The sequence below is a fragment of the Salvelinus namaycush genome, chromosome 27 (genome assembly GCF_016432855.1).
Source record: "Salvelinus namaycush isolate Seneca chromosome 27, SaNama_1.0, whole genome shotgun sequence".
In the NCBI taxonomy this organism is placed as follows: Eukaryota; Metazoa; Chordata; class Actinopteri; order Salmoniformes; family Salmonidae; genus Salvelinus; species Salvelinus namaycush.
This window is the reverse complement of record NC_052333.1, coordinates 34,996,427-35,024,318: the sequence shown is the minus strand read 5'-3', so window position 1 is coordinate 35,024,318 and position 27,892 is coordinate 34,996,427. Positions and strand designations below refer to the sequence as shown.

The following is a 27,892-nucleotide window of genomic DNA, read 5'->3' as shown; positions in this document are numbered from 1 at the left end:
TCTGCAGAGACGGTCATAAAGCGCTGCAAGGCGCAGTTTGCAAGGCAAGGTCAGCCTGACAAGGTAATCACGGACAATGCCCACAATTCACTGCACAGTTCAAGCGTTTCGCCTCAGAATGGGAGTTTGACCACGTGACCTCCTCTCCAAGACACCCAAAAGCAAATGGCAAGGCAGAATCAGCTGTCAGGATTGCAAAAAACCTGTTAAGCAGGGCCTTGCGCGACAGCAACGACCCATGGAAAGCGATCTTACAGTGGAGGAACACACCCACCGAAAACATGGACAGCAGCCCAGCACAACGCCTTCTGTCCAGACGTCTGAAGACTACTATCCCCGTAGCTAACAAGCTACTTGAGCCCTGCGTCATGGTTGGCGTCACGGACAAACTGCGTCACAGAAAGCAGCTCGCTAAGTGCTTCTACGACCGGACTGCTCGAGACCTACCAGAGCTGGAGGTGGGTGAAACTATAAGGATGAAACCGCTGCCGGGAGACCACACAGGACTTTGGAGGCTGGGCACATGCCTACAGAGAGTTGCACCACGTTCTTACCTGGTGGATGTTGGTGGCTCCCTCTATTGTCGCAATCGGTTGGATCTGCGCGTAGCAGAGCAGACAAACCAGAACATGCCATACACTCACCTAGATGAGCTGGATCACAGTCCAGGCCTAAGGGTAAGGGGTGCAGAATTGAGACATGAGCCAACTCAAGGTGAGGCTTCTACCCCACCAAACTCTCCAGCTCGTGGCCCTAATCCTACCCCTGTCAGAGCCAATACTTACTCACAGGTGGGTCGGCTGTGCAAGCCACCGGACAGGCTCACTCTGTAAGCAAGAGACTGTGTTAACTTGTCCTCTGTTTATAAAAAAAAAAAAAAAAAAAAAAGGAAGGAAGATGACAACTGAAGTAAAAAGAAAATGTCATGCTTTTCAATTGTTATGACTTGACTGTTAAGAACTCAATGTTATGCTGATATGTTTGCACTTTCTATTGAAAAGGATGATGTTACGGAGTCTAGTTGATAGGTAATCGACTAGCTGGACTGTTCCCCAGACTCCACGTGTAGGGATTTGTACAATGCTTAACAAGGCTATTGAACTTGACATTGGTGTCTGTCTTTATTCCTTTATCCAACATATCATACTGAAACAATCCCGACCATGAGTTCACTAAACTACTCTCCTCCTGCTGAAGAAGAGGAGGTCTGCTGGACGGAGAAAGAAGCTCTCGTGAAAGAGGAGGAGGAAGAGAAAGATGTTACAATACGAAAACAAGTAGAGGGTGAGTCTGTTACAATTAAAGAAGAAGAGAAAGACATTTCAGTTAAAGAAGAGGAAGATGCGTTCAGAGAGGAGGAGGAGGATGCAGTTTTTGGAGTGAAAGAGGAGGGGGAGATTTTAAGGCATCCAATGGTTCTAATGATGAACGTGCCCTGATTAACACTCGTAAGTACTGTCTTAAAAACAGAGGCACAAGCTCTACAAGTGTTAACCTGATGTGTAAAAGGGGAAATATGCAATTGCTACATCCACATTTGGACTTTTAAATTATTTAGTTCTAGCCATTGATTCTTGAAGAATATAACACATGCCTCATGTGCTTAGTTCAACTGTTGTACCCCATCAGAACCCCAAATAAGCTTTTTGTACTCCAATGTTTAGAAACAATCCAAATGTAAACTAACACTGTATAGCCTCAACATGGTTAAAACTATAATGTTGATATCATGGATGGTCAGTCCTTGCATCCATAGGTCTGTTTATGAATTTGAAACTAGTTACTATTACCAAACAGTGGTGGAATTACAGCTTTGTTATTGTTTGAACTGCAGATTGTTTGATTGATGTGTGGCCTTTTTAAAGGGACATCCTAGTTTTTAAACAGAAACAAAATGGCTGCCCAGAGACTTGAGCTGTGTTTGAATACTCATACTAACCATACTATTTGTGAAGTAAATTGAGTATATAGTATGCTTATTTGTCATAGTATGGTATAGTTAGTATGCCAAAAGTTCCTGGATGTCGTACTACTTTCGCCAAAATACAAAGTATACATGCAAAGGACACTTTCTGTGCATTTGGGCACATAATGCAATTCTTCAGGAAATGGGCGTGGCTTTAACATTTTCAGATTTGAGGAAAATATGCAGCCGAAGTCCGACGAGAGAGCGGATACACATGAACTGCTTTAACTAATTATGACAAATGTTGAGCAATGTAATAAAGTAATGACTTTTCAAATAAGTTACATGTTATTTTAGCTACATTATCCTTACAAACCGCATAGTATATCTTTACAGCCATTATGTACCAGTATGTCAGCTAGCTACCTAACGTTAGTTGGCTACAAACGTGCTAGTATATTAACTATATTCTAACTAACTACCCAACGTTTATTGACCTGATTGTTCACGTCGTTCTTAGTCGTTGTGCTTTCTCATTGGACATTTCATTTGGGTGCCTTCGTAAATTCGCAATGCAAATAGTCTGGGTAGCCATTTGATTAGATGTCCAGGAGTCTTATGGCTTGGGGGTAGAAGCTGTTTAGAAGAGGTAGGGCCTTCCTCTGACACAGCCTGGTATAGAGGTCCTGGATGGCAGGAAGCTTGGCCCCAGTGATGTACTGGGCCATTCGCACTACCCTCTGTAGTGCCTCGCGTTCAGAGGCCGAGCAGTTGCCATACCAGGCAGTGATGCAACCAGTCGGGATGCTATCGATGGTGCAGCTGTAGAACCTTTTGAGGATCTGAGGACCCATGCCAAATCTTTTCAGTCTCCTGAGGGGAAATAAGTTTTGTTGTGCCTTTTTCACAACTGTCTTGGTGTGCTTAGACCATGTTAGTTTGTTGGTGATGTGGTGACCTGCTCCACTACAGCCCCGTCGATGACAATGGGGGCATGCTCGGTCCTCTTTTTCCTGTAGTCCACAATCATCTCCTTAGTCTTGATCACGTTGAGGGAGAGGTTGTTGTCCTTGCACCACACGGCCAGGTCTCTGACCTCCCTATAGGCTGTCTTGTCGTTGATCAGGCCTACCACTGTTGTGTCATCGGCAAACTTAATGATGGTGTTGGAGTCGTGCCTGGCTGTGCAGTCATGAGTGAACAGGGCGTACAGGAGGGGACTGAGCATGCACCCCTGAGGGGCCCCTGTGTTGAGGATCAGCGTTGTTACCTACCCTTACCACCTGGGGGCGGCCGTCAGGAAGTCCAGGATCCAGTTGCAGAGGGAGGTGTTTAGTCCCAGGTTCCTTAGTTTATTGATTAGCTTTGAGGGCACGATGGTGTTGAACGCTGAGCTGTAGTTAATGAATAGCCTTCTCACATAGGTGTTCCTTTTGTCCAGGTGGGAAAGGGCAGTGTGGAGTGCAACAGAGATTGCATCATCTGTGGATCTGTTAGGGCGGTATGCAACTTGGAGTGGGTCTTGGGTTTCTGGGATAATGGTGTTGTGAGCCGTGACCAGCCTTTCAAATCACTTCATGGCTACAGACGTCAGTGCTATGGTTCGGTAGTCATTTAGGCAGGTTACCTTAGTGTTCTTGGGCACAGGGACTGTGGTGGTCTGCTTAAAACATGTTGGTATTACAGACTCGGACAGGGAGAGGTTGAAAATATCAGTGAAGACACTTGCCGGTTGGTCAGCGCATGCTCGCAGTACACATCCTGGTAATCCGTCTGGCCCTACAGCCTTGTGAATGTTGAACTGTTTAAAAGTCTTACTCACATCGGCTGCGTAGGGCATGATCACACAGTCTTCCGGAACAGCTGGTGCTCTCATGCATGTTTCAGTGTTATTTGCTGTAGTTTAGCTCTTCTGTCACTGGGCATCTATCGGCTGTGCTTCCCTTTGTAGTCTGTAATGGTTTGCAAGCCTTGCCACATCCAACGAGCGTCAGAGCCGATGTAGTGCGATTGGATCTTAGTCCTGTATTGACACTTTGCCTGTTTGATGGTTCGTCAGAGGGCATAGCGGGATTTCTTATAAGCTTCCGGGTTAGAGTCCCGCTCCTTGAAAGCGGCAGCTCTAGCCTTTAGCTTAGTGCGGATGTTGCCTGTAATCCATGGCTTCTGATTGGGGTATGTACGTACGGTCACTGTGGGGACGACGTCATCGATGCACTTATTGATGAAGCCAATGACGGTTGTGGTGTACTCCTGAATGCCATCAGAGGAATCCCGGAACATATTCCAGTCTGTGCTGCAAAACAGTCCTGTAGCTTTGCATCCGCTTCATCTGACCACTTTCGTATTGATGGAGTCACTGGTGCTTCCTGCTTTAATTTTTGCTTGTAAGCAGGAATCAGGAGGATAAAATTATGGTCAGATTTGCCAAATGAAGGGGGGGGAGAGCTTTGTATGCATCTCTGTGTGTGGAGTAAAGGTGGTCCAGAGTTATCTTCCCTCTGGTTGCACATTTAACATGCTGATAGAAATTTGGTAAGACGGATTTAAGTTTCCCTGCATTAAAGTCCCCGGCTACTAAGACCACTGCCTCTGGGTGAGCGTTTTCCTGTTTGTTTATGGCGGAATACAGCTCATTCCATGCGGTCTTAGTGCCAGCCTCAGTCTGTGGTGGTATGTAAAACAGCTACGAAAAATACAGATAAACTCTCTAGGTAGCTCGTGTGGTCTACAGCTTAACATGAGATACTCTACCTCAGGCAAGCAATAGCTCGAGACTTCCTTAGATATCGTGCACCATCTGTTATTTACAAAATACATAGTCCGCCGTCCCTTGTCTTACCAGACGCCGCTGTTCTATCCTGCCGGTGCAGCGTATAACCATCCAGCTGTATGTTGATAATGTTGTTGTTCAGCCACGACTCCGTTTTGAATGTTCCGTTGGTAGTTTAGTCTTTGTGGTCATCAATTTTATTTTCCAAAGATTGCACGTTTGCTAGCAGAATGGAAGGAAGTTAAGCTTGTCATATGATGAACTTCAACTTAAATACTGGATCTGCTGTCGGACAGTTTTTTTGTATTCAGATTTCTGAAATGCATTCTAACTACGTAACATTTACTGTCTCCTTATGTTACGCAGGGAAAACAATTTTCATGGGCACAGAAATCCTAAATCATTTCAGAGTTTGCTAAATCCAATGGTTCTAACCGAGAGTCACCTTAAGTTGATTCACAACACCCAAATGGATCCTGTCATGTGATTCTAAAAATAATTACACATTATTCATAATGTGTAGAGAACTGTTCCTTGATGGAATATAGACATTGATAGGCTGTTGTACAACACACAGAGCTATTTTCCTTTATTCAGGACATTTAGAATGACAACACATTAAAGAGTAGCCTAGTGGGATTATTCACAAAATTATCTGGTGATCAGGTTATGAAATGTCATGACAAAGACATTTTAGTTTCCATGTTTCACCTGAAATATTAAATTATTTATAATCCTGTTAGGTGAAGTTACGGGTCACACAGTAGGTCTATGTTGTTGTTAGCTGAAGTTATGGGCCCTACAGTAGGTCTATGTTGTTGTTAGCTGAAGTTATGGGTCCTACAGTAGGTCTATGTTGTTAGGTGAAGCTATGGGTACAACAGTAGGTCTATGTTTTTGTTAGGTGAAGTTATGGGCCAATTTGTTAAACACTTAGTGTACAAACCCTCATTGTCAGGCTGATGGAAAACTAGCCAAAGAGCATTTTACTGGTTGAAGTTGTTTTTAAATATAAAGTTGTTAATTTTGACAATAACACAAACATTATATTAATCAGGACATTCAAACAAGCCTTACAATTATAATCCAAAAGTAATGTGAAATGCACTGTAAATGGAGGCTATTTTTGCTGTCAGCCTATGACCCCACGGTGGTGAATTAGTGAATAGACACAGAGCTTAATGTGAGTTTCCTTGAGAAGCATCCTGATCTTGCGCTGATAATGAGCTGTAATATTCTGAATACATTGTGAAAAACTAGAAGCAATTTTGGTAAATAGTAGTATCCTCATTAGCATGGAGGACTTTCTGAAACCAGATTGCTTGCGCATCACCCTTGTCGCAATTTTAGCAAACACAGAAAGGGGCCTATATTGGAGACAAACTCATCTGGCACAGTGCTTAGGATTTCAACAACTGTAATAACTTTCTTCTAGCCTACAATCATCAATGTTACTACTAATGTGAAAACAAGACAAAATAGGACTTTCTCACTTGACTGTCTTAAGACAATTGTCAAATACTTTTAACATTCATTACAGACGTCAATTGTTGTACAACATGGCTACGCTGTTGGCATCGCCTTTTACAGTGGATTTCTGCTGTTGTGGGTCTTAAACCATGTCTGACTTTGTTGCTTACACGGGAGAGAGACGGGACTATCGTGGATCCTCTGGGGAGCCTCAACAACATCATGAAGCTGAAGAGGCAGAAAAAAGTCTCTCCAGATCACAACACCCCAAGAAACACCAGCCGAGACCCACAGGGAAGAAAACTCACCGCTGCTCTGACTGTGGAAAGTGTTTTGTTTCTTCAGGATGTTTAAAATCACACCAGAGAACACACACAGGAGAGAAACCTTATAGCTGTGATCAATGTGGGAAGAGATATGTTACATCTAGCGGTCTGACTAAACACCAGAGAACGCACACAGGAGAGAAACCTTATAGCTGTGATCAATGTGGGAAGAGATATGTTACATCTAGCGGTCTGACTAAACACCAGAGAACGCACACAGGAGAGAAACCTTGTAACTGTAACCAATGTGGGAAGAGTTTTACTCAATCATCCAGTCTGATATTACACCAGAGAACACACACAGGAGAGAAATCTTATAGCTGTACTCAATGTGGGAAGAGATTTAAAACTAAATAACCACATTCCATTCTATGATTAGTGGTGCATGTGAGACATATGTCTCCGGTCTGATTGAGCCTGCATTCCATAGACAAGATATGGTGTATGTTTAGCTGGGATAGAGAGGAGTATAACAAAGGCATCAATGGTCCTTAGACATCCTGGCATCTGGGAAATTAGGCCAGGGTCTGGGGTTAAGTTAACCCCCGACCCTGGCCTAATATCCCAGATGTTAAGTTAACATCTGGGATATTAGGCCAGGGTCCGGGGTTAATATAACATCTGGGATATTAGGCCAGGATCCGGGGTTAAGATAACATCTGGGATATTAGGCCAGGGTCGGGGGTTAAGATAACATCTGGGATATTAGGCCAGGGTCGGGGGTTAATATAACATCTGGGATATTAGGCCAGGGTCGGGGGTTAATATAACATCTGGGATATTAGGCCAGGGTCGGGGGTTAAGTTAACATCTGGGATATTAGTCCAGGGTCGGGGGTTAAGATAACATCTGGGATATTAGGCCAGGGTCGGGAGTTAAGATAACATCTGGGATATTAGGCCCGGGTCCGGGGTTAATATAACATCTGGGATATTAGGCCAGGGTCCGGGGTTAATATAACATCTGGGATATTAGGCCAGGGTCCGGGGTTAAGATAACATCTGGGATATTAGGCCAGGGTCCGGGGTTAAGATAACGACAGGTGCAGATAAAGACAGGATGAGCCCAAAGTGGCTATTGGTGCCCCCCAGTATATATGGGAGGGGTGGAACCAAGCATTCTGGGTATTAGCTATATAAACTGCATTGTCTGTAAAGGGTTGGCTCTCTGACTAACAGTCAGTTAAGACTGTTGGGCTGACGTTTTCATTATTGCAATAATTAATCAATGTTAAATAAAGATGATTGTTTGAAGAAATGACCAAGTCTCTCGAAGTACTGAATTTCCACGACACGACCCACTTGAATCAAAATGCAACACTCCAAAATGTAGCTAGCTGTTTTCTAGAAGTTGTCCTCTAACCAGTGATATACACATTATTCCCAGATTCCATGTGTTTTTTTAGCTGTTAGTTTTAACAGGACGTGCAACCTCATCTCCCCCTCTCATGCAAATGATTTCAACATGATATCGAGGAGTGATGACAAATAAGTGTTGCGTTCCTTTGTTTAGCGACCCCCTACATTTAAATGCATCACTCCAAAATGTAGCTGACTGTCTTCTGCAGGTTGTCCTCTAACCAGTGAGGTAAAACATATCTCCCATTTCCATGTGTTTTTTTAGTTGTGTTAGTTTCAACAGCACATACAACCTGATTTCCCCCCCAATCGATATTAGTGATTTATTGCTACTTGTCAAAACAACAGCGTTTTTGGTGCTTATGCAGTTTATAAGCTGCTTGTTTAAAAAAATACAATATGATTATTGTGGCAGATGTTTGTGTACATAGCACATTTATGTTTAGGTTTTCAAAATCACAAACTGTTTCTGCATATTGGTTATTGATTTAGACATGTTAAAACTGTGTTTTGACATTGGGCTATCCCACCTAGCAAAAATGTAATTGAAAAGACTTTGAAAATAAGACTGTTACTGTAACGTTCGTCTGGTGGTGTATGAACGGACCAAGGCGCAGCGGGTGATGAATACATAACGATTTATTTCAAAACAGACGAAACTCTGACAAAACACTAGAACAAACTACAAAACAATAAACGAAGGCAACAGACCTGAAACAAACGAACTTACATAGACGAAGGACGCAAGAACAGGAACAGACTACCTAAAACGAACGAACAAACGAAACAGTCCCATGTGGATTACACAGACACAGGAACAATCACCCACAAACAAACAGTGAGAACAACCTACCTTAATATGACTCTCAATCAGAGGAAACGTCAAACACCTGCCTCTAATTGAGAGCCATACCAGGCAACCCAAAACCAACATAGAAACAGAAAACATAGACTGCCCACCCAAAACTCACGCCCTGACCAATAAACACATACCAAACAACAGAAAACAGGTCAGGAACGTGACAGAACCCCCCCCCTCAAGGTGCGAACTCCGGGCGCACCCCTACAACTCAAGGGGAGGGTCTGGGTGGGCATCTGTCCGCGGTGGCGGCTCCGGCGGTGGACGAGGACACCACTCCACCACTGTCTTTGTCCCCCTCCTTAGCGTCCTTTGAGTGGCGACCCTCGCCCCCGACCATGGTCCAGGAACCTTCACTAAGGCCCCTCCTACATAGAGGAGACAGCTCAGGACAGAGAGGTAGCTTAGGACAGAGAGGTAGCTCAGGACAGAGAGGTAGCTCAGGACAGAGAGGTAGCTCAGGACAGAGAGGTAGCTCAGGACAGAGAGGTAGCTCAGGACAGAGAGGTAGCTCCGGACAGAGAGGTAGCTCCGGACAGAGAGGTAGCTCCGGACAGAGAGGTAGCTCCGGACAGAGAGGTAGCTCCGGACAGAGAGGTAGCTCCGGACAGAGAGGTAGCTCCGGACAGAGAGGTAGCTCCGGACAGAGAGGTAGCTTAGGACAGAGGGGCAGCTCCGGACTGAGTGGCAGCTCCGGACTGAGTGGCAGCTCCGGACTGAGTGGCAGCTCCGGACTGAGTGGCAGCTCATGACTGAGTGGCAGCTCATGACTGAGTGGCAGCTCATGACTGGAATGCAGCTCATGACTGGAAGGCAGCTCATGACTGGAAGGCAGCTCATGACTGGAAGGCAGCTCATGACTGGAGGGCAGCTCATGACTGGAGGGCAGCTCATGACTGGAGGGCAGCTCATGACTGGAGGGCAGCTCATGACTGTAGGGCAGCTCTGGCAGCTCCTGACTGGCTGGCGGTTCTGGCAGCTCCTGACTGGCTGGCGGCTCTAGCAGCTCCTGACTGGCTGGCGGCTCTAGCAGCTCCTGACTGGCTGGCGGCTCTGGCAGCTCCTGACTGGATGGCGGCTCTGGCAGCTCCTGACTGGATGGCGGCTCTGGCAGCTCCTGACTGGATGGCGGCTCTGGCAGCTCCTGACTGGCTGGCGGCTCTGGCGGCTCCTGACTGACGGACGGCTCTAGCGGCTCCTGACTGACGGACGGCTCTAATGGCTCGGGACAGACGGGCGGCTCTAATGGCTCGTGGCAGACGGATGGCTCAGAAGGCGCTGGGCAGACGGATGGCTCAGAAGGCGCTGGGCAGACGGATGGCTCAGAAGGCGCTGGGCAGACGGATGGCTCAGAAGGCGCTGGGCAGACGGATGGCTCAGAAGGCGCTGGGCAGACGGATGGCTCAGACGGCGCTGGGCAGACGGATGGCTCAGACGGCGCTGGGCAGACGGATGGCTCAGACGGCGCTGGGCAGACGGATGGCTCAGACGGTGCTGGGCAGACGGATGGCTCAGACGGTGCTGGGCAGCCGAGCAGTGCAGGCGGCGTTGGGCAGACAGCCGACTCTGACCTGCTGAGGCGCACAGTAGGCCTGGTGCGTGGTGCCGGAACTGGTGGTACCGGACTGGAGACACGCACCTCAAGGCTAGTGCGGGGAGCAGGAACAGGGCACACTGGACTCTCGATGCGCACTATAGGCCTGGTGCGTGGTACCGGAACTGGAGGTACCGGGCTGAGGGCACGCACCTCAGGGCGAGTGCGGGGAGAAGGAACAGTGTGTACAGGGCTCTGGAGACGCACAGGAGGCTTGATGCGTGGTGCCGAAACTGGAGGCACTGAGTTTGAGACACGCACCACAGGGAGAGTGCGTGGAGGAGGAACAGGGCTCTGGAGACGCACTGGAAGCCTGGTGCGTGGTGTAGGCACTGGTGGTACTGAGCTGGGGCGGGAAGGGATATTAGGCCAGTATATATGGGAGGGGTGGAACCAAGCATTCTGGGTATTAGCTATATAAACTGCATTGTCTGTAAAGGGTTGGCTCTCTGACTAACAGTCAGTTAAGACTGTTGGGCTGACGTTTTCATTATTGCAATAATTAATCAATGTTAAATAAAGATGATTGTTTGAAGAAATGACCAAGTCTCTCGAAGTACTGAATTTCCACGACACGACCCACTTGAATCAAAATGCAACACTCCCAAATGTAGCTAGCTGTTTTCTAGAAGATTGATTGGTGTCACCTCGTTAGTCAGTGTGTTACACCTGTGCTGGCTTGTCCATCTCCTTATGGTTGAATGTTGCATCCAATTGTTAATATTTTAATCAATGGATTTTCCTTAGGATGCTCATTAGTCTTTCAGTTGTTAATCTTCTATTTTTTATCCTCTTATGTTTGTTGTGTAGTAAATATTTATGTTTATTTTCATTGTTTTTTATTTGTTTTTTCCTGTGAAGCCATTGCGTTCCATGTCTGAAATGTGCTGTGTAAATAAAGCTTGATTTGATTTGAACATATTGCAAAACAAATGAACCTCATGACTGACAATCAACATACTTAATTTTAATTTTATTTAACCTTTGTTTAACTAGGCAAGTCAGTTAAGAACAAATTCTTATTTACAATGATTGCCTACCAGGGAACAGTGGGTTAACTGCCTTGTTCAGGAGCAGAACAACATATATTTACCTTGTCAGCTCTAACCACTGGGCTACCTGCCGCCCTCTTGCATAACCAATGAGCACATATTTTAGTCCATCTTAGTATGAAAAACAGTATCAATTCAGTGTATCTTCCACTATGTCAAAACAGTTTCACTTTTCAACCAACCCAGTGCATTTGTTGAAACTGAAAAGTATGTGGCTTAAATTTGGCTTAGTTAGTCGGAGACTGGAGTCCTGGAGTCAGGTAAGTAAGCCTAAATGAGAACACCTAGGTTAATCCTGATTATGTTCAGTATGAACACCTGGGTTAATCCTGATTAGGTTCAGTATGAACACCTGGGTTAAGCCTGATTAGGTTCAGTATGAACACCTGGGTTAATCCTGATTAGGTTCAGTATGAACACCTGGGTTAATCCTGATTAGGTTCAGTATGAACACCTGGGTTAAGCCTGATTAGGTTCAGTATGAACACCTGGGTTAAGCCTGATTAGGTTCAGTATGAACACCTGGGTTAAGCCTGATTAGGTTCAGTATGAACACCTGTGTTAATCCTGATTAGGTTCAGTATGAACACCTGTGTTAATCCTGATTAGGTTCAGTATGAACACCTGAGTTAATCCTGATTAGGTTCAGTATGAACACCTGGGTTAATCCTGATTAGGTTCAGTATGAACACCTGGGTTAAGCCTGATTAGGTTCAGTATGAACACCTGGGTTAATCCTGATTAGGTTCAGTATGAACACCTGGGTTAATCCTGATTAGGTTCAGTATGAACACCTGAGTTAATCCTGATTAGGTTCAGTATGAACAACTGAGTTAAACCTGATTAGGTTCAGTATGAACACCTGGGTTAATCCTGATTAAGTTACGTATGAACACCTGGGTTAAGCCTGATTAGGTTCCATATGAACACCTGGGTTAATCCTGATTAGGTTCCATATGAACACCTGGGTTAATCCTGATTAGGTTCAGTATGAACACCTGGGTTAATCCTGATTAGGTTCAATATGAACACATGCTGTTGGTCTAATGGTTCTCATTAAAACCCAGAATAGAAAACACCAATACTGGTGTGAATCTTGAGACGAAACAATGACAGAGGCAAAAATAATTTGTTCAAAAAAACTTTAGTATGCATGAAAAAACACTCCGAAACAAATGTTGTTCAACCATCCAGTTATCGAAGGTAAAACCACACTGCTGCTACTGAGCAGTAGAACAAGCAGGTTGGGCTGCAATTTGCTGTGAATTCAATGGAAATGTGACCACAAGAAGAGTACAAAACCTTCAGGTGAGATATCTGCATTATTATCAGGATTTCACATTTCATATTCATATTTTTGTGACATCACTTCTATTATTAAATGATATCTGCCTTTTATAGACTCTGTGGAAGAACCTTAAACTGGCTTTAAAAAGAGAGAAAGCAGAGATCAGAAGAGAGCGATTTACTACTGGTGGTGGGCCACCAAAACAAGACAACACTGATGAATTGAGTGACTTCCTGTGTTGGGGATGAATCAGAATTAGTTGGGTAACATAGATAAGATGTTTTATTTTCATAATATGCTTGTGAGATACTTGTCATTAGAATATTTCCCTTTGGACTATAGGGTTGGCAGTTGCAGTTATCACTTCTCAGCTAGGGCTTAGTCACTTGGGGCCCAGAGAGGGGAGAGGTCAGGCTTGTCTTCATATGTCAATGTATCTGTTAAACCATGTGGTGCTATGCAGAATATCAGAAGGGGAGGAGGACAGAATGGAACATTGTCTTCTTATGGGAATGTGTCTGTAACTATTCCTAAACCATGTGAAGGGATGGCGTGATTAATGGGGAACCAGTTAGTTATCTCATACAATGTCTTTATGCCAGTCACTCCCTCCTTTTCTCATTGGGAGGAGGAGTATGGCAGTGTCTGGAACCATTGTATGTCCCCGCTGAGGTTGCCCTTATCTTGACCTAATATATGACCTAAGAGGCTCACTGTCTTCAGTGAGTTTGCCCAGGTTGGGGTGTATTTGAGATGGGAGTATCTAGAATTGACAATTGATATATGCCATTGGATGAGGTAATGTTTTAGTGCTATAAAGTACCAAGAACGAGATAAGAACCTTGTTTAGGAGACCAAACTGAACGATAATTTATAGCGAATGCTGTCTAGCTATGGGATACTCCTCTCTCAAGTAAAAGTCTTTCTTTGTGAACAGTTCCTATCTGTGGTTTGTCATGTCGACTAGGGGGTGGATCTTTGCTATAAAAGATCTCAGTTGCCATTATGTTGGGCACTCTCAACTTTTCATTAGAGATACTGAAATGTTGAAAGTCAAATGCTATTGCAAAAGCTTAATTATTATTAAAGGTGAAGTTTAAGTATAACTCTGACTGGTGTGTGGTTTGCTCTCTCATCATTTGGTAATACAGGAAATTGCCACGACACCTGTCTGAAATAATAGAGCAGCAGCAACCTCTGGATGGTATACCAGACGATGACCGACCTCTGGATGGTATACCTGACGATGACCGACCTCTGGATGGTACACCGGACGATGACCGACCTCTGGATGGTACACCGGACGATGACCGACCTCTGGATGGTACACCGGACGATGACCGACCTCTGGATGGTACACCGGACGATGACCGACCTCTGGATGGTACACCGGACGATGACCGACCTCTGGATGGTACACCGGACGATGACCGACCTCTGGATGGTACACCGAACGATGACCGACCTCTGGATGGTACACCGGACGATGACCGACCTCTGGATGGTACACCGGACGATGACCGACCTCTGGATGGTACACCGGACGATGACCATTTGGACAGTTCAAATGAAGAACTGAGCACAAATGGTACATATACCAAAGACAGTAAACTTGTTACTTCCTTTGGTAAATATATTCCACTGTCTGAGTCAATCTTTATTCTTATTCATTCTAAGGACCATATGAGTTTATTTGTGCTTCTAACCGTGTTCTTTTTCCAGAGGAAAGGAATTTGAACAGGTTGGAAGAGCCAGTACACAGTGAGGGTGGAATGTGAACAGGTTGGAAGAGCCAGTACACAGTGAGGGTGGAATGTGAACAGGTTGGAAGAGCCAGTACACAGTGAGGGTGGAATGTGAACAGGTTGGAAGAGCCGGTAGACAGTGAGGGTGGAATGTGAACAGGTTGGAAGAGCCAGTACACAGTGAGGGTGGAATGTGAACAGGTTGGAAGAGCCAGTAGACAGTGAGGGTGTAATGTGAACAGGTTGGAAGAGCCAGAACACAGTGAGGGTGGAATGTGAACAGGATGTAAGAGCCAGTACACAGTGAGTGTGTAATGTGAACAGGTTGGAAGAGCCATTACACAGCGAGTGTGTTCCCTCCACATCTGCTATAGCATCCCTGAGAGAAGATGCTGCCACCACCTTTCAGCAGAGAACAAAGAAGACGACCATGCATGAAAGGTTAACCTCAGCCATGAGCACATCTGCCTCAGTCATGGGTACATCTGTTTCTCACCCTAATATCCTCTGGCCATGTTACTATGTAGTAACTATTAGTAGACCATATTACTATGTAGTAACTATTAGTAGATCATATTTCTCACCCTAATATCCTCTGACCATATTACTATGTAGTAACAATTAGTAGACCATGTTACTATGTAGTAACTATTAGTAGACCATATTACTATGTAGTAACTATTACTAGACCATATTACTATGTAGTAACTATTAGTAGACCATGTTACTATGTAGTAACTATTAGTAGACCATGTTACTCACCCTAATATCCTCTGACCATATTACTATGTAGTAACTATTAGTAGACCATGTTAATATGCAGTAACTATTAGTAGACCATGTTACTATGTAGTAACTATTAGTAGATCATATTACTATGTAGTAACTATTAGTAGACCATATTACTATGTAGTAACTATTAGTAGACCATATTACTATGTAGTAACTATTAGTAGACCATGTTACTATGCAGTAACTATTAGTAGACCATGTTACTATGTAGTAACTATTAGTAGATCATGTTACTATGTAGTAACTATTAGTAGACCATATTACTATGTAGTAACTATTAGTAGACCATATTACTATGTAGTAACTATTACTAGACCATATTACTATGTAGTAACTATTAGTAGACCGTGTTACTATGTAGTAACTATTAGTAGATCATGTTACTATGTAGTAACTATTAGTAGATCATGTTACTATGTAGTAACTATTAGTAGACCATATTACTATGTAGTAACTATTAGTAGACCATATTACTATGTAGTAACTATTAGTAGACCATATTACTATGTAGTAACTATTACTAGACCATATTACTATGTAGTAACTATTAGTAGACCATATTACTATGTAGTAACTATGTAGTACTAGTAGTAGACCATATTACTATGTAGTAACTATTAGTAGATCATGTTACTATGTAGTAACTATTAGTAGACCATGTTACTATGTAGTACCTATTAGTAGACCATGTTACTATGTAGTAACTATTAGTAGACCATGTTACTATGTAGTACCTATTAGTAGGCCATGTTACTATGTAGTAACTATTAGTAGACCATGTTACTATGTAGTAACTATTAGTAGACCATGTTTCTCACCCTAATATCCTCTGACCATGTTAATATGTAGTAACTATTAGTAGACCATGTTACTATGTAGTAACTATTAGTAGACCATGTTACTATGTAGTAACTATTAGTAGACCATATTACTATGTAGTAACTATTAGTAGACCATGTTACTATGTAGTAACTATTAGTAGACCATGTTTCTCACCCTAATATCCTCTGACCATGTTACTATGTAGTAACTATTAGTAGACCATGTTACTATGTAGTAACTATTAGTAGACCATGTTACTATGTAGTACCTATTAGTAGGCCATGTTACTATGTAGTAACTATTAGTAGGCCATGTTACTATGTAGTAACTATTAATAGACCATATTACTATGTAGTAACTATTAGTAGACCATATTACTATGTAGTAACTATTAGTAGACCATATTACTATGTAGTAACTACTAGTAGACCATATTACGATGTAGTAACTATTAGTAGACCATGTTACTATGTAGTTACTATTAGTAGACCATGTTTCTCACCCTAATATCCTCTGACCATATTACTATGTAGTAACTATTAGTAGACCATGTTACTATGTAGTAACTATTACTAGACCATATTACTATGTAGTAACTATTAGTAGACCATATTACTATGTAGTAACTATTAGTAGACCATGTTACTATGTAGTAACTATTAGTAGACCATGTTACTCACCCTAATATCCTCTGACCATATTACTATGTAGTAACTATTAGTCGACCATGTTAATATGCAGTAACTATTAGTAGACCATGTTACTATGTAGTAACTATTAGTAGATCATATTACTATGTAGTAACTATTAGTAGACCATATTACTATGTAGTAACTATTAGTAGACCATATTACTATGTAGTAACTATTAGTAGACCATGTTACTATGTAGTAACTATTAGTAGATCATGTTACTATGTAGTAACTATTAGTAGACCATATTACTATGTAGTAACTATTAGTAGACCATATTACTATGTAGTAACTTACTAGACCATATTACTATGTAGTAACTATTAGTAGACCATGTTACTATGTAGTAACTATTAGTAGATCATGTTACTATGTAGTAACTATTAGTAGACCATATTACTATGTAGTAACTATTAGTAGACCATATTACTATGTAGTAACTATTAGTAGACCATATTACTATGTAGTAACTATTAGTAGACCATATTACTATGTAGTAACTATGTAGTACTATTAGTAGACCATATTACTATGTAGTAACTATTAGTAGATCATGTTACTATGTAGTAACTATTAGTAGACCATGTTACTATGTAGTAACTATTAGTAGACCATGTTACTATGTAGTAACTATTAGTAGACCATGTTACTATATAGTAACTATTAGTAGACCATGTTTCTCATCCTAATATCCTCTGACCAAGTTACTATGTAGTAGCTATTAGTAGACCATGTTACTATGTATTAACTATTAGTAGACCATGTTACTATGTAGTACCTATTAGTAGGCCATGTTACTATGTAGTAACTATTAGTAGACCATGTTACTATGTAGTAACTATTAGTAGACCATGTTTCTCACCCTAATATCCTCTGACCATGTTACTATGTAGTAACTATTAGTAGACCATGTTACTATGTAGTAACTATTAGTAGACCATGTTACTATGTAGTAACTATTAGTAGACCATATTACTATGTAGTAACTATTAGTAGACCATGTTACTATGTAGTAACTATTAGTAGACCATGTTACTATGTAGTAACTATTAGTAGGCCATGTTACTATGTAGTAACTATTAGTAGGCCATGTTACTATGTAGTAACTATTAGTAGACCATATTACTATGTAGTAACTATTAGTAGACCATATTACTATGTAGTAACTATTAGTAGACCATATTACTATGTAGTAACTACTAGTAGACCATATTACGATGTAGTAACTATTAGTAGACCATGTTACTATGTAGTTACTATTAGTAGACCATGTTTCTCACCCTAATATCCTCTGACCATGATACTATGTAGTAACTATTAGTAGACCATGTTACTATGTAGTAACTATTAGTAAACCATATTACTATCTAGTTACTATTAGTAGATCATGTTTCTCACCCTAAAATCCTCTAACCATATTATTATGTAGTAACTATTAGTACATCATATTACTATGTAGTAACTATTCGTTGACCATTTTACTATGCAGTAACTAATAGTAGACCATATTACTATGTAGTAACTATTAGTAGACCATATTACGATGTAGTAACTACTAGTAGACCATATTACTATGTAGTAACTATTAGTAGACCATGTTACTATGTAGTAACTATTAGTAGACCATTTTACTATGTAGTTACTATTAGTAGACCATGTTTCTCACCCTAATATCCTCTGACCATGTTACTATGTAGTAACTATTAGTAGACCATGTTACTATGTAGTAACTATTAGTAGAACATTTTACTATGTAGTTACTATTAGTAGACCATGTTTCTCAACCTAATATCCTCTGACCATGATACTATGTAGTAACTATTAGTAGACCATGTTACTATGTAGTAACTATTAGTAAACCATATTACTATCTAGTTACTATTAGTAGACCATGTTTCTCATCCTAATATCCTCTGAACATATTACTATGTAGTAAGAAAACCAGCTGTTATAGTTACGGTACTCCTCAGCATCAGGAGTTGATGTAAAACCAGTTGTTATGGTTAAGGTACTCCTCAGCATCAGGAGATGATGGTAAAGCAGTTGTTAAGGTTACGGTAGTCCTCAGCATCAGGAGTTGATGTAAAACCAGTTGTTATGGTTACGGTACTCCTCAGCATCAGGAGTTGATGGAAAATCAGTTGTTACGGTTACGGTACTCCTCAGCATCAGGAGTTGATGGTAAACCAGTTGTTACGGTAGTCCTCAGCATCAGGAGTTGATGGAAAACCATTTGTTACGGTTACGTTACTCCTCAGCATCAGGAGTTTATGGAAAATCAGTTGTTATGGTTACTGTACTCCTCAGCATCAGGAGGTGATGGAAAACCAGTTGTTATGGTTACGGTACTCCTCAGCATCAGGAGATGATGGTAAACCAGTTGTTATGGTTACGGTACTCCTCAGCATCAGGCGTTGATGGAAAACCAGTTGTTATGGTTACGGTACTCCTCAGCATCAGGAGTTGAAGGAAAGCCAGTTGTTATGGTTACGGTTCTCCTCAGCAGCAGGAGTTGATGGTAAAACCAGTTGTTATGGTTACGGTACTCCTCAGCATCAGGAGTTGATGGAAAACCAGTTGTTACGGTTACGGTACTCCTCAGCATCAGGAGTTGATGGAAAACCAGTTGTTACGGTTACGGTACTCCTCAGCATCAGGAGTTGATGGTAAACCAGTTGTTACGGTACTCCTCAGCATCAAGAGTTGATGGAAAACCAGTTGTTACGGTTACGGTACTCCTCAGCATCAGGAGTTGATGGAAAATCAGTTGTTATGGTTACGGTACTCCTCAGCATCAGGAGTTGATGGAAAATCAGTTGTTATGGTTACTGTACTCCTCAGCATCAGGAGGTGATGGAAAACCAGTTGTTATGGTTACGGTACTCCTCAGCATCAGGAGTTGATGGTAAACCAGTTGTTATGGTTACGGTACTCCTCAGCATCAGGCGTTGATGGAAACCAGTTGTTATGGTTACGGTACTCCTCAGCATCAGGAGTTGATGGAAAACCAGTTGTTATGGTTACGGTACTCCTCAGCATCAGGAGTTGATGGAAAATCAGTTGTTATGGTTACGGTACTCCTCAGCATCAGGAGTTGATGGAAAATCAGTTGTTATGGTTACTGTACTCCTCAGCATCAGGAGGTGATGGAAAACCAGTTGTTATGGTTACGGTACTCCTCAGCATCAGGAGTTGATGGTAAACCAGTTGTTATGGTTACGGTACTCCTCAGCATCAGGAGTTGATGGAAAATCAGTTGTTATGGTTACTGTACTCCTCAGCATCAGGAGGTGATGGAAAACCAGTTGTTATGGTTACGGTACTCCTCAGCATCAGGAGTTGATGGTAAACCAGTTGTTATGGTTACGGTACTCCTCAGCATCAGGCGTTGATGGAAACCAGTTGTTATGGTTACGGTACTCCTCAGCATCAGGAGTTGATGGAAAACCAGTTGTTATGGTTACGGTACTCCTCAGCATCAGGAGTTGATGGAAAATCAGTTGTTACGGTTACGGTACTCCTCAGCATCAGGAGTTGATGGTAAACCAGTTGTTACGGTAGTCCTCAGCATCAGGAGTTGATGGAAAACCAGTTGTTACGGTTACTGTACTCCTCAGCATCAGGAGTTGATGGAAAATCAGTTGTTATGGTTACTGTACTCCTCAGCATCAGGAGGTGATGGAAAACCAGTTGTTATGGTTACGGTACTCCTCAGCATCAGGAGATGATGGTAAACCAGTTGTTATGGTTACGGTACTCCTCAGCATCAGGCGTTGATGGAAAACCAGTTGTTATGGTTACGGTACTCCTCAGCAGCAGGAGTTGATGGTAAAACCAGTTGTTATGGTTACGGTACTCCTCAGCATCAGGAGTTGATGGAAAACCAGTTGTTACGGTTACGGTACTCCTCAGCATCAGGAGTTGATGGAAAACCAGTTGTTACGGTTACGGTACTCCTCAGCATCAGGAGTTGATGGTAAACCAGTTGTTACGGTAGTCCTCAGCACCAGGAGTTGATGGAAAATCAGTTGTTATGGTTACGGTACTCCTCAGCATCAGGAGTTGATGGAAAACCAGTTGTTACGGTTACGTTACTCCTCAGCATCAGGAGTTGATGGAAAATCAGTTGTTATGGTTACTGTACTCCTCAGCATCAGGAGGTGATGGAAAACCAGTTGTTATGGTTACGGTACTCCTCAGCATCAGGAGTTGATGGTAAACCAGTTGTTATGGTTACGGTACTCCTCAGCATCAGGCGTTGATGGAAAACCAGTTGTTATGGTTACGGTACTCCTCAGCATCAGGAGTTGAAGGAAAGCCAGTTGTTATGGTTACGGTACTCCTCAGCAGCAGGAGTTGATGGTAAAACCAGTTGTTATGGTTACGGTACTCCTCAGCATCAGGAGTTGATGGAAAACCAGTTGTTACGGTTACGGTACTCCTCAGCATCAGGAGTTGATAGGAAAACCAGTTGTATGTTACGGTACTCCTCAGCATCAGGAGTTGATGTAAACCAGTTGTTATGGTTACTGTACTCCTCAGCATCAAGAGTTGATGGAAAACCAGTTGTTATGGTTACGGTACTCCTCAGCATCAGGAGTTGATGGTAAACCAGTTGTTATGGTTACGGTACTCCTCAGCATCAGGAGTTGATGGAAAACCAGTTGTTATGGTTACGGTACTCCTCAGCATCAGGAGTTGATGGTAAACCAGTTGTTATGGTTACGGTACTCCTCAGCATCAGGAGTTGATGGAAAATCAGTTGTTATGGTTACGGTACTCCTCAGCATCAGGAGTTGATGGTAAACCAGTTGTTACTGGTACGGTACTCCTCAGCATCAGGAGTTGATGGAAAATCAGTTGTTATGGTTACGGTACTCCTCAGCATCAGGAGTTGATGGAAAACCAGTTGTTACGGTACGTACTCTTCAGCATCAGGAGTTGATGGAAAATCAGTTGTTATGGTTACTGTACTCCTCAGCATCAGGAGGTGATGGAAAACCAGTTGTTACTGGTTACGGTTACTCCTTCAGCATCAGGAGTTGATGGTAAACCAGTTGTTATGGTTACGGTACTCCTCAGCATCAGGCGTTGATGGAAAACCAGTTGTTATGGTTACGGTACTCCTCAGCATCAGGAGTTGAAGGAAAGCCAGTTGTTACGGTACTCCTCAGCAGCAGGAGTTGATGGTAAAACCAGTTGTTATGGTTACGGTACTCCTCAGCATCAGGAGTTGATGGAAAACCAGTTGTTACGGTTACGGTACTCCTCAGCATCAGGAGTTGATGGAAAACCAGTTGTTACGGTTACGGTACTCCTCAGCATCAGGAGTTGATGGTAAACCAGTTGTTACGGTAGTCCTCAGCACCAGGAGTTGATGGAAAATCAGTTGTTATGGTTACGGTACTCCTCAGCATCAGGAGTTGATGGAAAACCAGTTGTTACGGTTACGTTACTCCTCAGCATCAGGAGTTGATGGAAAATCAGTTGTTATGGTTACTGTACTCCTCAGCATCAGGAGGTGATGGAAAACCAGTTGTTATGGTTACGGTACTTCTCAGCATCAGGAGTTGATGGTAAACCAGTTGTTATGGTTACGGTACTCCTCAGCATCAGGTGTTGATGGAAAACCAGTTGTTATGGTTACGGTACTCCTCAGCATCAGGAGTTGAAGGAAAGCCAGTTGTTATGGTTACGGTACTCCTCAGCAGCAGGAGTTGATGGTAAAACCAGTTGTTATGGTTACGGTACTCATCAGCATCAGGAGTTGATGGTAAACCAGTTGTTACGGTTACGGTAGTCCTCAGCATCAGGAGTTGATGGAAAATCAGTTGTTATGGTTACGGTACTCCTCAGCATCAGGAGTTGATGGAAAAGCAGTTGTTACGGTTACGGTACTCCTCAGCATCAGGAGTTGATGGTAAACCAGTTGTTACGGTTACGGTAGTCCTCAGCATCAGGAGTTGATGGTAAACCAGTTGTTATGGTTACGGTACTCCTCAGCATCAGGCGTTGATGGAAAACCAGTTGTTATGGTTACGGTACTCCTAAGCATCAGGAGTTGAAGGAAAACCAGTTGTTATGGTTACGGTACTCCTCAGCAGCAGGAGTTGATGGTAAAATCAGTTGTTATGGTTACGGTACTCCTCAGCATCAGGAGTTGATGGTAAACCAGTTGTTACGGTTACGGTAGTCCTCAGCATCAGGATTGATGGAAAATCAGTTGTTATGGTTACGGTACTCCTCAGCATCAGGCGTTGATGGAAAACCAGTTGTTATGGTTACGGTACTCCTCAGCATCAGGAGTTGAAGGAAAACCAGTTGTTATGGTTACGGTACTCCTCAGCAGCAGGAGTTGATGGTAAAACCAGTTGTTATGGTTACGGTACTCCTCAGCATCAGGAGTTGATGGTAAACCAGTTGTTACGGTTACGGTAGTCCTCAGCATCAGGAGTTGATGTAAAAGCAGTTGTTATGGTTACGGTACTCCTCAGCATCAGGAGTTGATGGAAAACCAGTTGTTACGGTTACGGTACTCCTCAGCATCAGGAGTTGATGGAAAATCAGTTGTTATGGTTACTGTACTCCTCAGCATCAGGAGGTGATGGAAAACCAGTTGTTATGGTTACGGTACTCCTCAGCATCAGGAGTTGATGGACACTTGATGGGAACATGACATCCATCTAACCAGCCAATCACTCCTGGGAACTGCCCATATTCATAGAATTGCACTTTATAGTTGTATATTACTATGTAGTAACTATTAGTAGATCATATTACTATGTAGTAACTATTAGTAGACCATGTTTCTCACCGTAATATACTCTGGGAAGTGCCCATATTCATGGAATTGCACTTTATAGTTGGCTTGGCCAGCAGCATCAGGAAACTTGATGTAAAGACTCCTCAGTTCACAAATGTCCCTGCAGACTTTGTGAACAATTAAACACACAGTTGCTTCACTGGCACCACACAAATCACCAGTTTCACAATGAAAGATTCCAGATGCCAAAAGCCTTAGTGATCAGAACTTGGAGAGAATTGGGTAAAGGCCGTCCTCTGTGAGACAGAGAGGAAAGTCGAGATATTATCTCCAATGCATTTTCTTTGTATATACGAAAGCTGTCTCAAAGTAATGTAATGGATTACTCCTATCCACCAGTACTGGTCTGGCCTCTGTAGTGCATGTTGGTCTTCATTTAGACATTCCACATAGTCCAGGCTCCCTCACAAACAGCACTAAGCAGAAGTTTAAACCTGCCTCTTTGAAATATTAATTTAAGCTTCCATTTAGTCCTGAAGTAGCTCTAATCCTCCCTCTTGCAATCGGCTTTGTTTAGTCCAGAACAGGCTAAATCTACCACTATTTTAAGATACGTCTGTGCAAGTCGCTTTGAGTTAAGACAGCTCAAACAAGCATTTTAGTCCGGGACTAAGCTTAAGCCATTTATGTGAAATCGGACCTGAGTGGTTTATATAATATGACTAAATGTGTTACTTTGCGTTGCAGGTGCAGTCGAGAAATGGAACGGCAAGGCCACAGAACATGACATAAGCAGAGGTGTGGGAGACCACCTCAAGCCCCTGGTAGAGCCGGGGGTGGTGTTGACCACTCCTTCAGCAGGCTTGAAAAGTGAGATTGATCGGTTTGATCCATTTGTTTGCTTCAGTTCTCAGTAGTTGAATCCTTTGACTTATTGTTGATTTCAACATTTTTCATCTTCAACAAATGCACTGAATTTACTCTGTTTTTCATACTGAGCAAGAGTCTGTTGATTGGTTGGTCATTGGGTTCATTTATTTTGCAATAGGTTCAACCCAAACCAAGCTTTAATTATACAGCGCATTTCAGACATGGATGCAACGCAATGCATTTCACAGAAAAACAAATAAAAACCATACACAGCAAACAGAAGAATAACAACTGAAAGACTAATGAACATTTCAAGGAAATGCCTTTGATTAACAAGAGCTGGATGCTACAACCCAAAATAGAAGCTTGTTTTACTACATTGTTTGTTGTTACGTTCCCCAGCAAGAAAACAAAAAATGTCCCTTAAACAGAAGAGGGAACTAACAAAGTCACTGACAACAACCACAACTAAACAGGTGGAGTTTAGGAGGGGTTCTGAATGACACTATGGGGGTGTCCACTGAAAGTTGACTAGTAACAACAACTGGGACCTAAAAGACAACCACCATGAGACCCACTAAATCTGCCCAAGAAGAGGCAAACAAAAGAAAAACCCACACCAAACTTAAAGACAGGAAGCAAACCAAAAAGGTGGAGCAACTAAAAGTGTTGACTCTCCACATCTATCAAGACAACTGGAGCACTGGGCCAGACACTCTTAAATAGAACCTGGACCAGCTCAGGTGAAACTCCTTCCCACTAACGAGATGGACAAGCCAGCACAGGTGTAATACATACTGACTAACGAGGTGACACCAATCAGTGCACCGAAGACACATTTCAGTTGAATGCATTCAGTTGTACAACTGACTAGGTATCCCCCTTTCCTACGTGCTAAAGTCGAACATAAAAACCAAAGCCTGTAACACCTTCCCCTTTAAGACAACAAATATATCCTATATTTGTGTTGGACAAGTTTGTTCACCAACAGAAAACAACTTCCATTTCACATTATAATCAACTACAATGCGTCACCTTCTACAATATAAACATTGTGTCTACTGGCTGTAAACAATTAAAAGCAAGAAAAAACACGTATTTCTAAATAATATACAATAGTATTATTTTTCTCCTTTTTCTTTCTATAGAATCCTAAAACTCACTAGCTTCTAGAACTCTCGTCCCCGAGACCAAACAAAACTCATCTCCAATAAAGAAAAACATGCAGTCAAAATAAATTGTGATCCATGGCAACGCACTGGCTAAACACAAAACTTTTTAACTGCCGACCCTTGAGACAATCAGCAACCAAGTTGTCCTTACCACAGGCATGTCTGATTTCAAGAGGAAACTCCTGCAATATCCGTAGTAACTTTCCACCTCACTGTGGAGCTTCCCTGTGCTCTTCACAGATGAAAGTAGGTTCACACTGAGCACATGTGACAGACGTGACAGAGTCTGGAGACGCCGTGGAGAACGTTCTGCTGCCTGCAACATCCTCCAGCATGACCGGTTTGGCGATGGGTCAGTCATGGTGTGGGGTGGCATTTCTTTGTGGGGCCGCACAGCCCTCCATGTGCTCGCCAGAGGTAGCCTGACTGCCAATAGGTACCGAGATGAGATCCTCAGACCCCTTGTGAGACCATACGCTGACACATGCACATTTGTGGCCTGCTGGAGGTCATTTTGCAGGGCTCTGGCAGTGCACCTCCTTGCACAAAGGCGGAGGTAGCGGTCCTGCTGCTGGGTTGTTGCCCTCCTACGGCCTCCTCCACGTCTCCTGATGTACTGGCCTGTCTCCTGGTAGCGCCTCCATGCTCTGGACACTACGCTGACAGACACAGCAAACCTTTTTGCCACAGCTCGCATTGATGTGCCATCCTGGATGAACTGCACAACCTGAGCCACTTGTGTGGGTTGTAGACTCCGTCTCATGCTACCACTAGAGTGAGAGCACCGCCAGCATTCAAAAGTGACCAAAACATCAGCCAGGAAGCATAGGAACTGAGAAGTGGTCTGTGGTCACCACCTGCAGAATCACTCCTTTTTGGGGGGTGTCTTGCTAATTGCCTATAATTTCCACCTTTTGTCTATTCCATTTGCACAACAGCATGTGAAATTTATTGTCAATCAGTGTTGCTTCCTAAGTGGACAGTTTGATTTCACAGAAGTGTGATTGACTTGGAGTTACATTGTGTTGTTTAAGTGTTCCCTTTATTTTTTTGAGCAGTGTAGTACTCTTTCAATTCAGAGCCTGGATTTTTCCCCTGAGGCTAATATCCATATCATGCTGAAATCAATTGATAAGGGGGCAAACGTTTAGGGTTCTACATTATGACATCATTAAAATACTCCTACTACAATGTGTTAACATTCTAAATTGTGACATTAATTCATTGAAATCATGAAACAACTCCTTCATGCATGTATATTCTAATATTTGATCAGAGATCTTTAATCAGATTATCTCTGGTCACAGCTATAACGTTTATCTCCTGTGTGTGTTCTCTGGTGTTTAGTCAGATTGCTAAATGTAGTAAAACTCTTCCCACATTGATCACAGCTATAAGGTTTCTCTCCCGTGTGTGTTCTCTGGTGGTATATCAGACCGCTTAGCTGAGTAAAACTCTTCCCACATTGAGCACAGCTATAAGGTTTCTCTCCTGTGTGTGTTCTTTGGTGTACAATAAGGTTGCTAGATGTATTAAAACTCTTCCCACATTGATTACAGCTATAAGATTTCTCTCCTGTGTGTGATCTCTGGTGTACAATCTGATGGCTTGATGTAGTAAAACTCTTCCCACACTGATCACAGCTAAAAGGTTTCTCTCCTATGTGAATTCTCATGTGTTCTTTTAGTGATTTTAATCTTAAGTAACTCTTCCCACAATCAAAACAGTGGTGAGATTTCTCTCTTGTGTGTACTCGCTGGTGTATTTTAAATTCTGATGAAGATTTGCAACCTTTCCCACAGTCAGAGCAGCGGTGAGATTTCTTCCCTGTGGGTCTCCGCTGGTGTTTCTTGAGGTGTTCTGATCTGGAGAGACTCTTCTGTGCCTCGTCAGCATCATGATGTTGTTGAGGCTCCCCAGAGGATCCACGACAGTCACGTCTCTCTCCTGCGTGAACAACAAGTCAGACAGATGGTTAAAGGCCCAGCAGAATTCCACTGTGAAAGGTGATGCCACCAGCGTAGCCATGATGTTGTACAACAATTGACGTCTGTAATGAATGTTAAAATTATTTGACAATTGTCTTAAGACAGTCAAGTGAACAACAATAGTCATATTTTGTCCTGCTTCACATTAGTCGTAACATCAATGACATTGATGATTGTAGGCTAGAAATAAGTTATTAAAGTTGTTGAAATCCTAAGCAGTGTGCCAGACGACTTTTGGTCTCCAATATAGGCCCCTTTCTGTGTTTAATACATTAGCGGCACGAGGGCGATGCCCACACAATTTGGTTACAGAAACTCCTCCATGCTAATGCAGAAACAACTAGTTATACCAATACCATAGACCTACTGTATGACCCATAACTTCACCTAACAGTAACAGACCTACTGTAGGACCCATAACT

At 42.6% G+C, this 27,892-nt stretch overlaps 1 protein-coding gene across 1 annotated transcript in view; it reads right to left on the bottom strand.

Moving 5' to 3' along the window:
• Positions 1–27,265, bottom strand: part of LOC120022462 (zinc finger protein 271-like) — a 38,363-nt gene extending 11,098 nt beyond the window's left edge. Inside the window, exon 1 of the mRNA XM_038966380.1 lies at positions 26,797–27,265. Within this exon, the coding sequence (XP_038822308.1) occupies positions 26,797–27,157 (361 nt within the window). The 5' untranslated portion in view covers positions 27,158–27,265. The remainder of the gene's footprint in view (positions 1–26,796) is intronic.
• Positions 27,266–27,892: the final 627 nt, after the last annotated feature.